Source organism: Crocodylus porosus, unplaced genomic scaffold, assembly GCF_001723895.1.
Source record: "Crocodylus porosus isolate Cpor-Errol unplaced genomic scaffold, CroPor_comp1, whole genome shotgun sequence".
Taxonomy (NCBI): Eukaryota; Metazoa; Chordata; order Crocodylia; family Crocodylidae; genus Crocodylus; species Crocodylus porosus.
Genome location: NW_017728921.1, coordinates 15,505,034 through 15,517,003, shown reverse-complemented (window position 1 = coordinate 15,517,003; position 11,970 = coordinate 15,505,034). Strand labels below are relative to the sequence as shown.

Here is an 11,970-nt window from a genome sequence, read left to right as displayed (position 1 = left end):
GCTCGGGCTCGTCGCGGGGCTTCTACTTCAACACGGTGCTGTCGCTGGCCCGCTCGCTGGCCGTGCAGAGACCCGCGCCCCTGGAGAAGGTGCTGCGGGGCGGGGCAGCTGCGGGCAAGGGCGGTGTTGCGTGTTTCATGCTGCGTGTCGTGTGCGCGCTGGCGGTGGGTTGTGTGTGCACTTTGTGTGGTGTGTGCACCTCGGAGCGGGTGTCGTGTGCGTGGGTGGCGTGGGGTGTGCGCACTGGGGGCAGGTGTCTGCTGGGGCGGGTGTCGTGTGCATGGGTGGCGTGGCGTTGCGTGGGGTGGGGTGTACACACTGAGGCGAGTGTCGTGTGCATGGGTGGTGTGGGGTGTGTGTTGCGTGGTGTGTTCCAGCCAAGAGTGAGTCTCATGTGTGAGGTGTCACACGTGTGCTAGGGATGAGTGTTGTGCATATGCATTGCATGTTGTGTGTGCTGCAGGCAGGTGTCGTGGAGGAGATGAGGTGGGTGTTGTCTGTGGGGGTGTTGTGTCCAGTGTGTCAGGAGATGGTTGTGTGTTGTGGGTGGTGTCATGTATGTAGGGGACAGAGGGAGATGCCCTGCATGTGAGTCCTGTGTTACATCAGTGAGAGGACAGGGCAGGTGTGCTGTGTGCAGGGATGTTGCATGGGGGGGCGTGTTGGGTGTGGGGTGGGCATCCTTCAGGGAGAGTGCATGTTACATAAGGTGGGAGGCTAGAACAGGTGTCACGTATGAACGGGGACGTCATCATGCATTTGGATCGTGTTGTGTTTGTGGGTGCTGGCTCCATGTGTGTTGTAGGCAGGTTCAAATTATACTTTGAGTTGGGGGGCAGCAGCCCATCAGAATGCCCTAAGTGAAGGAGCAATCTGATGATAGGAGATCTTTCCAGGTTATGATTTTAAAATCCAATAGGGGACACTTGTCTCTTATGGGGGGACTTAGCCCCCATAATTTGAACCCTAAGTGTGGACCATCTTTATGGGGGAAAAAAAAAGCAGAGAGCTGGGATACAGCAGGACCCTAACCCTGAACTGGCTCCAACACATGGTTTCAGTTAGATTTTCCCCTCTTTATTCTCAAAGCAGAGAAATTCCTGTGAGCTGCTGGGTGAAAATGTTTCCCAAGATACAGGTTATAGTTTAGAGGTATAACTAGCATCATGGTAATTTGGCCTGGCTTTGTGGTACGTAAAAGAAAACAAGCTCTTGTTCCCTGTGTCAGGTTGAATCAAAGTAAGGCACCTTCATGTGTTTTGGAGCATATACATCTGAACTGATAGCAAGTAAACTTGCTTAATGAGACTATACTAAATCCTGTTGCAAACAGTCTTACAAGGATGCTAAGTAGGACATTGTGCAAGTGGAGCATTGCTTCTGCTTAGGCCTGTAGATATGCCTGTAATAGATTTCTTACCACAAGTGAATTGCAGTGAATTAACTCAAAGTTAAAAATGTCTAGTGAGGATAATAATCTGTGCAAGAAAAAACAGAATATGCAGGTATTAGTTCTAGAATAACAATGTAATGCAGGTGTTTGTTGCTTCTGGAGGACAGTTAGTTTGTCAGACCTTTGAGGTTTTCCCCCAGTTATCAATGATAACATCAGACAGTCTGATTCCAGAGTTTATTACTGCACATAAAGCTGTTTGAGGCAAAGTATGAATTAAGACATAACTTGATGAGGAACTGATAAGTTCCCCAATATGAAAATCCTTCACTAACACAGATAATGTACAGCTTGTCCCTGGCTAGCTGTCGTATATATATTTTTAAGTGAATAATGTTGGGCCATTGCAAAATCTGTCATTGATGCCACAGTTAACCATAAATAAATCTATCGGTTTCTCCTAAAATACTTTTAGATACCATCAAGGCAGCAATGTTATTGGTTGTTTCCAGACCTTCAGAGATGCTGTCAGTTTAAATTTATAACAAATTAGTTTACTTGTTACAATCCAACTGTAGGTATTAAAAACAAGGGACAAAATTAAGTTACCTTTCACTGTGTTGGGTAATGCAAGAGAATTATTCTCCATTGCAGGTTTGTGTAATTAGGAGGTGGGAAAGATCAAGGATCCAAGTCTTCAGTTTCCTTGGGCATTCAGCAGGTTCTTGTTCTATGTGAACATAGAGACAGCTCTGTTACATTTCAAGTTGTGTGAATATATTTTGAGCAATAAGATACACAAGTGGTACTCTTCTGATGTATGTTAATGAAAGGATACATTCATTTATTAAGAGAAATTAAAAAAAAATCCAGGTTGTCATCGTATGCCCCTTTTTTTACTTTTCCCACAGTCAAGGGTTAATGGAAAGTTCATTTTGTCCGTTTCCTTTCTGTTTGTTAACAGCCGTTTCATCTGCAGACTCTGTTAGCCTTACAATGTTTTCCTTTCCAATTGTTTAGGGAAATAGTTATTTCAAATCTGAGTTGACATTGTTTTTTAATCAAAGCAGTGTTTTGGGTGATGAAAATTGAGAGGGGCTGCAATTTGGTTTACTGGAAGTATAGTTTAAGAGCCTGACTGCAAACTGTGAATAACCCCCTTGACTTTAATGAGAATGTGCACGTTTTTAAGCACTGAGCCTGATAATATATGTGGTACTTTGGAAGACTGTACAGAATTACAGTACATGGTTTAGAGTTCTGCTGCTACTATGATGGGCCAGGAACCATGCATGAAGCAAGGTGTGTGTGGGGCAGGGAGGGGAGGGTTGTGTTCTCTTTTATGGGACCAAGTTTACTCCTTGGGCCCAAAACCTCATGTAATATCTTTCCCAACTATACATTCAGTCTCATACAAGATAACACCAAAAAAACCCCTTGTGGCTTGCAGAACTGTATGATTATTTTGCAAATATCACATGCCAGGACTGCAGAGTTCTTCAACACTTTTTATAGCCATGATCTTTCAAGGTACCTGTTCTGAATGTACCTGTCAGCAGCAACTTGTTGTGGAGAAAGTAGATGGAAAATTGTTTTTTTGTGTATAGTATTAGCTAAGTGTTTGTATTGTAAATAGTTTTTGTGTTTTCTAGTTGTATTTGGGAGTGCTGTTCAGTTTAATTATAAATCAACATATACAATTGTGGCCATTTTAAAAAATCTGATAAGTATTACTTGAAAAGTTTAGGTGAAGAGAACCATGAAGTGTAATAACTTGCAATTAAGATTTCCCTATTAAATGACGCATGTCATTGATGTTGAGCATCCTTCTTGGTAATGATGTATAATAATAATAAAAACAAAAGAAATCACATATGCTCTATTTCAAGCCAACAGTAGAAATTAAAGCTTTCAGATGGAAAAATAATTTGGTCAAAAGTTTCACTCCTCAGTGCTAAAAGTTAGGTACCAAAATAAGAAGTGACCCAACATTCAGAAGTGCTATCCTCTGCTGAAATCGATGCAACCTTCTGTTGGTACGTGTTAATGTCAGTGAGAGCTGTCAGTGCTCAGCATCTTTGAAAGTCAGGTCTCTTTGACCTCTTGTCTTTATATTTTCAATCTTTATGTTAAATAATAAAAAAGTAGATATGTAAGATCTTGTGTATTCACTAGCTGTTCATTCAGCGAATATGAAGGCAGTTACAGTACTACAAAGTAATGGAGAAATAATACTTGGCCTAGGCAGTTTAATCTTTTATATAATTATAAAGATTTCAGCAATTTACCACTCTCCCGAGCAGTACAGCATACTGTAGCAATATTTATGCATGTGGGAAACAGTTCAGTGACTGATAATACCTATGTACACCCACAATTAAGAAAAGATTTTTGTTTATGCTGGAGATGAGCAAATCTAATATGGCTTTATTGCATATTTCTTGCACATCCAGAACTGTCTGTAACCTCGGTGAGAGCCAGTTCTTAATGTAGAACGAATGCTGAATTGGGTCCTGTCATATGTGATGTTCCTAAATGGTTTCAAAATAGTGGGAAAGGATTCTTGGAGGCTAAAAAAACTGTTTGTGTGTGAAAGAAAATTAATTTGCCCTAATTATGAAAGTGGAAGTATGACATCCATTCTTTTCCGTGTCTGGCCTGCTATTTACCACTCCCAAATTCTCTTAGGGACCTGAATATGTTGATTTTAATAGATTGAAGAATAAAGGTCATTTGATGTGGGCCTTTGGCTGTCACCAGAAAATAGAAATATTGGTGCCAGCTAAAGCTGGAGATAAGGGAATTGATGCAACTGAACTGATATAATCCATCAAGTAAATCATTCTGCTGTGAGCATGTGCACAATGGTGTTGGACTTGCTCTGAGGAAATTCTGACATCCTGCTCCCCTGGCTGCAGTGTACTTTTTAAAAAGGCTAGAAAATTGCCTTTATGGAAGCAACCTCTTTTGGCAGGGAAAATGGGCATATGGAGTTCAGGGCTTTGACATCTCTAATTTCTGGCAGTGAAAAGTTAGGGGCCTCTTGTGGATGTTCCTCAGGGCTACCTATTGCTGTTGGTGGGCACAGTTTTACCATATAATTATTTTGTGTTCCTTAACGGTGTATTCTCAAATTTTCTGCAGGTACAGAAGCTGCTGTGTATGTGCCCAGTGGATTTCCATGGGGTTTTCCAACTAGATGAGCGCCGCAGGGATGCTGTGATAGCTTTGGGGATTTTTCTTGTTGAATCTGATCTTCAGGTAAAATTTTCTTCCTCAGTTAGCCACCTCTAGCTGAAGGACTCTTGAATTGAGTCTTGAATTGCTGACTGAACTATAGGTGTTTGGGGGGTGGGTTTTGTATAACTTCAGCACTGAGGAGTCTTAATGATAAGCCATGATCCCATGGGCTAAACTGGGGTGGGCAAAATACGGCCTGTGGGCCAGATCCAGCCCACCAGGCACTTCCATCTGGCCCATGGGCACCCACCAACAAATTGTACCCTGCCCAGCTCTTCCACCCAAGATGGTGTGAGTAAGGTGCCCATGTATACACTTCCCCTCCAACATACCCTATTGTGCCTCACTCCCACCCTTGTGAGCGGCAGGGTCTGGCCCAGCCAACAGCAGCTTCCAGGAGGGGCTGCAGTGGTGGCTGTGGCTGCTGCGACCGCCCCAGGGGGACCTGCTGGGTTTCCCTGGCATCTCGCTTGTTGCTAGCAACAGGTAGGGAAGTGGCGGGGTGAGCTGCAGCTGATTGGGGTTGAGAGTGTGGGGCTGGCAGCAGTGCAGGGGTGGTGCCTGGTGGGCAGCAGGAGCACAGAGCTTGGCTGACTAGGCTGTGCTTGTGGGGCCCAAGCATGGTGGGGTGGGGAGCCGTATACCTCCCTGGATAGTGCACAGCTCCTGCTCTGGGCAGCAGCAGCAGGCAGGGGTGCTTGAGGTGCTTGTGCCCCACACAGGTGCTGGTGCCCAGCAGTATGTAGCTTTGGCCAGCACTGTACGTGGTGGCAAGGTGTGCAGCTTGTCTGGGCCACCTGTATCGTGAGGCTCCATGCCATGTGCCTGCAGCCTCCGCACTTGCACAGTACCGAGGGAAGCCCCACGCTGGAGCTGGCTGCCTTCCCTGCCCCATGCCATGCAGGTCCTGGGACTCTGCAGGGAGCAGGACTCCCCTCCATTTCCCGCAGAGTCCTGCATGGCAAAGGCAGCCAGCTCTGGTGTGGGGCTTCCTCAGTACTGCATGAGTGTGGGAGCTGCAAGTGCAGAGCCCCTACACTAGAGGTGGGCCAGGCAGGCTTGCTCCTCACCAGGATGTGCAGCACTGGCCAGAGCTGGATGCCACCAGGCGCCAGCACCTGCATGGGGCACAAGTGCACCGAGTACCTGTGCCTGCTGCTGCTGCCTGCAGTGGGGGCTGTGTGCCATGTGGTACCCCCATACACTCCCCCAGCCTCCCTTACACCTCACATACCTACACCCTAGCCCTCCAACCCCCCACAGATATACCCCCCCAACATACCCTAGGTCACTGCCTCACAAACCCTCCATACACATCCACCCCATATCATACCATACACCCCACCCTACACATACACACTCACCCCTGCCCCCAACCACCCCCCATATACAATATACAAGAATAATACTTTATTTTTGAGTTATTATGCATTTCCCTTTAAATACAGTACACAAATAAAAAAAACATGACAAATATTTTTTGTAATAAAATTTAAGTATGTTATAGTAGGTATTTGACATTTAATGTAGGATTTGGTTTTTTTTTCTGGTTCCAAGATTGCAACCCTCCCTTCCCAAAAAGAGTATTTCTGTGGCAAGGTATTAGTATTAAGGACCCATCTGAAAGGCTTTGAAAGTAAAACAAGATTGCCGTCAATTTGTTGCTTGTGATGAATATAATGTATAGAGCGACAAGCCTGATGCTCAAAGTGTTTTCTCAAAAACAGGTTCAATCACTAGCCTAATTTTCACAAGCCCTAGTCAGGTTTGGACTTAAGTTTTGTCTCTGAAATCGAGGCCATAGTTTCATTTCCGTTTTTAGAAATGGACAGAGTTGAAAATATAAACCTGAAATGTGGTTGTGGTTAACCTTTGTCTTTGTCAGACAGACGGACATGCAGCTTTTGTGACCTCAGCATAAAGCATTACCCTGATCTGAGAGTGGTGTCATGCCTACAAAGGCCTGATACAAAGCTTATATATATAGAACTTGATGCAAATCTTTTTGTTTCCCTCAGTGGGTTCTGGCTTGGGCCCTTGGGTTTAGTCATGTCGTCTTGTTATATCAGTGAACATGTTAAACTATTAGCTACTTTGTTCACTTCTTGATTTGTTCTTTAGTTAGTAGTGTGAACTATTTGATAAAGAGTGAACAGACTACTTACAGTTCTTCTGAAGCTTTACATCTTGAAAGGCTTTGAACAAATATTAATTTATCAGCTGTGAGGGAGGGTAGTAATTGTTTTTAAATTACAAACTGGAAAATTAACCTATCTGTACAGTACCTCAAGTGGCTTACCGAAGGCTTTAGGAGCGAGTCTGAGAGAGGTTTGGGATTAGGATTTTCCAGGTCCGTCTTAAAATCATGTTGCTCAATTGTTCTGCCTCTCAGTGCAGGTGCCAGTCAGTGAGCCAGACCAAGTTGCATGATGAGACTAAACTGATTCATAGGATGGTGAAGCAGTGTCCCATCTCATCAGCAGTTGGATAGATGAATCTATTGCAATCTATAGCATTGCATTAGTTAGGTGACTTGCCTATGTTAAATTGCTTTCGCAGTATTCAGGTAGGTTGTGAGTAATCCCTGGATGAATTGTGTGCATCTAATGTCCATTGCAATTGTGGCGTTCTTTCTTTGTACTCTGTTTAAAATAAATGCTTTCTCTTTCAGCACAAAGATAGTGTGGTGCCTTACCTTCTCCGGCTTCTGAGGGGTCTTCCTAAAGTACAGTGGATAGAAGAAAGTACTGCACGGAAAGGAAGAGGTGGCTTTAAGTTTGTTGTTACTCAGTAAATGCAGTTGGGGCATAGAACTGACTTGGACAATTCAGGACTTAGTACAAGAGGAAGTTATCAGCCTTATTGTTCCCTTTACTCTTGATATGACTGCCTGCAGCAGAGTGGGACTGTAGTAAAATTGATTTTTCCTGAGAGGCAAGAAAGAAAGTTGAATTGCTCTCGGCTCACCTGCTTGGCTGCTCTCTACTTGGATGTGCTCTCCAAATAATTTAATACCTGCCACATCTTAGGATGAAATTGGTAGTAGAGGGGTTGTAGCAGGAGAAGGGGAATGGGAGTCAGAACTCTTGGTTTCTGATTGCAGCTCTTATACTGATATGCTATTTACATCACTTTTTTTTTTTTAGGGTTTTATGTTATCTGTCTTTAACATGGATCTAAGAATCCCACAATGAATATTTTAACCTGTATTTTGTTAATATTTGTAAGAGTGCTTTGAAATCAGGAAGTGCTCTTAAAAAGTGCATGCTACTGTTATTACTGGTACTGTTACTAAAATGTAATTGAAATACTTAGGGCTTTCCATTTCACTAATAGGCTGTGTAAACCAGAATCTCTGCCCACCTAACAGAGTCTTAGTGCACATGCTTCATAATATGCTATTGTCTTGCCTATGCTCCTATCCATTTTTGGCATTAATAACAGAATGTACTTTGTCACCAAAATTGTTACTCTGTGCCAAGGATTCTCAATCAGGGTGCTGCAGGATCCTGTGGCTCCTCGAGATCCTTGGGTGCTACACAGTGTTAGCGCTCTTAGGTGTGCAGACATAATTCAGAAGATAAACTCAGAAATTTCAAATAGGAATCCAGGGTTAAACCCATTCTGATCTGTTCTGTTCTTGAAGATTTTTGCAACAGAAGAATTGCTCAATTATTTTTCTGTAGTCAAAAATGAGTAGAAAATAAGAGCTGGCACTTTCTAAGAGGGTAGAGACTCCGTGCACCATGTCATGCCTCATGTCACTCCCCTTCAAGGGACTGGTTCTTCAGCCTTTACAAATGTTACAAGAGTAGGGTTCCCCCTCTCCCCCAAATGGTAGAAAGACTTACTTTTTTCTGTATCCTATGTACTAGGTTTATTAGCAAGTAGTAAGCATGATTGTTCCAAACAGCAGATGTTTCTGCTCATATCACAGTCCTTTGTTTTTTTTATTAACATGTTGATTTCAATCTTTAAAAAAGTTCCAACTCCTCGCAGTTTCAACTGAAAATAATCGTATTGTTTAAGTGTTAATGCTGAATGACTGACTGAGAACATTCCTCTTCTGCAGCTTACATGTGAACCAAGAAACCTTTTATTATTCTGAAATCCAAGGACTCTTATATCTATGTTGCTTTCCTGGTTATTGGCTAAGGGATACCAAGTAAATCTTTTAGTACATAGTATTTGTCCACTGAATTGCATGGTTCAGAGATCCTATGAGGCATTGATAAGAGTGCATTATGACCAATTATGTTACTTGTTTTCATATAGCTGATCCTAATACTATTGTGCAATTGTATTTTCCTTTTCCCCTCTTATTTTCTAGGCATACTTCCAGTTGCAGAAATCTTCAGCTTCTGCTTGGTGACTTTGTTGTCAGATGTTGCCTATCGGGATGCCACTCTGAGGGAGCAGGTAGAGTTCATTGATGATCTTCAGGGTGTGGCTTCATAGCGTGCCTTTACATGAGTATGGAGGGTACTCCAACACGCTGTAATTGCAGCATGTCAGACCAGACTCAATTAATTGAGTCGGCTGGAACGTGGCAGTTGCCACATGCCAGCAGCCTTCTACGTTTCATGTGTCAGTGTCCCTGTGCTCAAAAATGGCAGTGAGGGCACTTGAACTAAAGCTCATTTTGCCAAGCTTTAGTTCAAGTGCTCCCACTGCCATTTTTGAAGTGCAGAGATGCTGACGCCTGAGACACGGCAGTGCTTTAATTAGAGCAGCTTTCAGAGCCATTCTAAGTAATGAATGTGTGTTAATGAATAGCTCTGTTGTACTCAAAAATTACTTAGTAAATTTTCAAGTTGGAGCCCAAAAATATTGTCCGTAAGCAGGCCCAGTGGCTTAGAATTAATGTGTTTTATAGCAGAGTTGGGAACACAGTGACCTGAACATGCTGTTATGTACAAGTTGGCCAAGGATATTGCATGCACTATAAGGCTGCCCTGAATCAAATGTGTTTGAAAGTATATCTTTTCATTACATGATGTAAACAACCCTTTCAATTTAAAAGATAGACTGCCTACAGTTAGTACTTGCAAATACTAGTATTTGACTTCATGTAATGAGCTGATATGCACCAGGATTTAAAGGCTTAGGAGGGATGTTATATGTCTGCCTTTGTTTTTAGATTTTGGAGGCAGTTCTACAAGTGATGCAGTTCCTGCTGGGAATGTGTCAGTCCCCACAAGTTCAGGATAAAGGTAATGAAGCAGTACTTTTCTCTTCTTTAAATTAGTGCTACATCTTTATTGGGGCTGCCTCTGGCCTTCACTTCTTCTCTAACCTTCATCATCATCCTTTTTAAAAGGTATATTATATAATTAGTACTCCCCCTTTGACCTGTTTTTGGTAACAAAAACAAAAATCCCCCACTTATTTCATTGTTTTATGCCGATTGGTAAATGTTGAAGTGGCAAAATCATTTTCAGTTAAGATATGCACATCTGTTGGTTTTCTAGTTATGCAAGGTTAGCTTTGTGAGGCCCATAATGCTATTATGCTTCTAATGAGCTGGTAACAGTGCTGATGACAAAGTCCTAAGCATCTGATAATATGTTGCAATAAGAAAGTGGTGTTACCTAATTTTGTTTTCCAGAATATTTATGCAAATATGCAGTGGCATGCCTGATTGGAATTTCACGAGCATTTGGTCGCTATAACAATTCAGAAGAAGCTCTTCTCTCAAAGCTATTCCCTAAAGTTCTTCCACATTCGCTGAGGGTCCCTGAAGAGCTGGAAGGAATTCGCAGGCGTTCTTTTAATGACTTTAGATCAATTCTTCCCAGCTCTCTACTTGCTGTCTGTCAGGAAGGAACCTTAAAGAGAAAGGCCAGCAGTGTGTCCAGCATCTCTCAGGTTAGTATGACCTACTTAACAGAGAAGTCAATGTTTAATCATTTGGTGTTATTTGGGAGGCAAAAAGAATTGGGTATGCTGACGGTCATTTAATGCCACATTTGAACAGATTTAAACTGTCAGTTTAAATTTTTTAGCCCTCCCTTAGCAACAGTAAGGATGTAGCTGGTTATTAAGTGTCGTGGTCCCTTAGGGTCTCACTGACAAGCCTCCTGAGACTGTCAAAGTTGGCTGTCTGGCTATAAGAAGGCCACTGGCTATCTTCAAGAAAGGGAGGAAAGTGGATCTGGCTAACTGTAGGCCCATCAGCCTGACTTCTATCCTGGGGAAGGTCTTAGAAAAGTTTATTAAAGAGGCCATCCTTAATGGACTGGCCGACGCCAACATCCTGAGGGATAGCCAGCACGGGTTTGTTGCGGGTAGGTCTTGCTTGACCAATCTCATTTCCTTCTACAACCAGGTGACCTATCACCTGGACAAGGGAGAAGAGATTGAAGTCATATATCTTGACTTCAAAAAGCCTTTGATCTGGTATCCCATGTTCACCTCTTGGCAAAACTGGCCAATTGTGGCCTTGGGTCCACCATGATCCACTGGTTGGGGAACTGGCTCGGTGGTCAGACCCATAGGGTGGTAATTAACAGAAATCAATCGTCATGGTGCCCTGTGACTAGTGGGGTCCCCCAAGGCTCTGTCCTTGGATCCATATTGTTCAACATCTTCATTAATGATGTGGACATTCGAGTCAGAAGCGGACTGGCCAAATTCACTGATGACACCAAACTTTGGGGCAAAGCATCCACACCTGAAGACAGGTGGGCTATTCAGGCTGACCTGGACAGGCTCAGCAAATGGGCAGATGAGAACCTGATGGTGTTTATAAACTACTGCAAGACCATTTCAGGCTGGACATAAGGAAGAATTTCTTTACTGTCCGAGCCCCCATGGTGTGGAATGGCCTGCCATCGGATGTGGTTCAAGCACCTACATTGAACACCTTCAAGAGCAAATTGGATGCTTATCTTGCTGGGATCCTAGGACCCCAGCTGACTTCCTGGGCTTTGGGCGGGGGGCTGGACTTGATGATCTCCCGAGGTCCCTTCCAGCCCTAATGTCTGTGAGATCTATGAACCAATTTGGAGAGCTTCAGTCATTTGGGCAGTCCCCGCCTGCTGCAACAGGGAGCTGCAGCCGGACTCGTTGCTGGTAAGTAGGAGCGGGGGAGCTAGAGGAGTGGGGGGGGACCCCTGCCAGGCCCCATCCCCTACCTGCTCCCTTAGCCCCTCCATGGCTGCCCCGCTGGCCCAGCACCCGGTGTTTTAAAAAAAAAATCTCCCACTCACTAGTTCCTGCCAGGCGGGGGGGTAATCCCTGCTGCTGCCCCCCACTATCCCACACCATGTGGGGGGCTCTGTCACGAGCCCCATAATCCTCGTCTACCTCAGCTTTGGCCCTTTAAGAAAAAAAAG

The 11,970-nt window shown here is 43.8% G+C and overlaps 1 protein-coding gene across 2 annotated transcripts in view; it reads left to right on the top strand.

Moving 5' to 3' along the window:
* Window positions 1–11,970, top strand: part of PI4KA (phosphatidylinositol 4-kinase alpha) — an 86,923-nt gene that overhangs the window by 244 nt on the left and 74,709 nt on the right. The window contains exons 2-7 of one of the 2 annotated variants that reach the window (XM_019539082.1): window positions 1–89; window positions 4,538–4,654; window positions 7,305–7,398; window positions 8,964–9,052; window positions 9,774–9,846; window positions 10,242–10,501. The exon at window positions 1–89 is cut by the window's left edge and continues 5 nt beyond it. In XM_019539082.1, the coding sequence (XP_019394627.1) occupies window positions 1–89; window positions 4,538–4,654; window positions 7,305–7,398; window positions 8,964–9,052; window positions 9,774–9,846; window positions 10,242–10,501 (722 nt within the window). The remainder of the gene's footprint in view (window positions 90–4,537; window positions 4,655–7,304; window positions 7,399–8,963; window positions 9,053–9,773; window positions 9,847–10,241; window positions 10,502–11,970) is intronic. The other variant, XM_019539081.1, reaches the window with a different exon arrangement.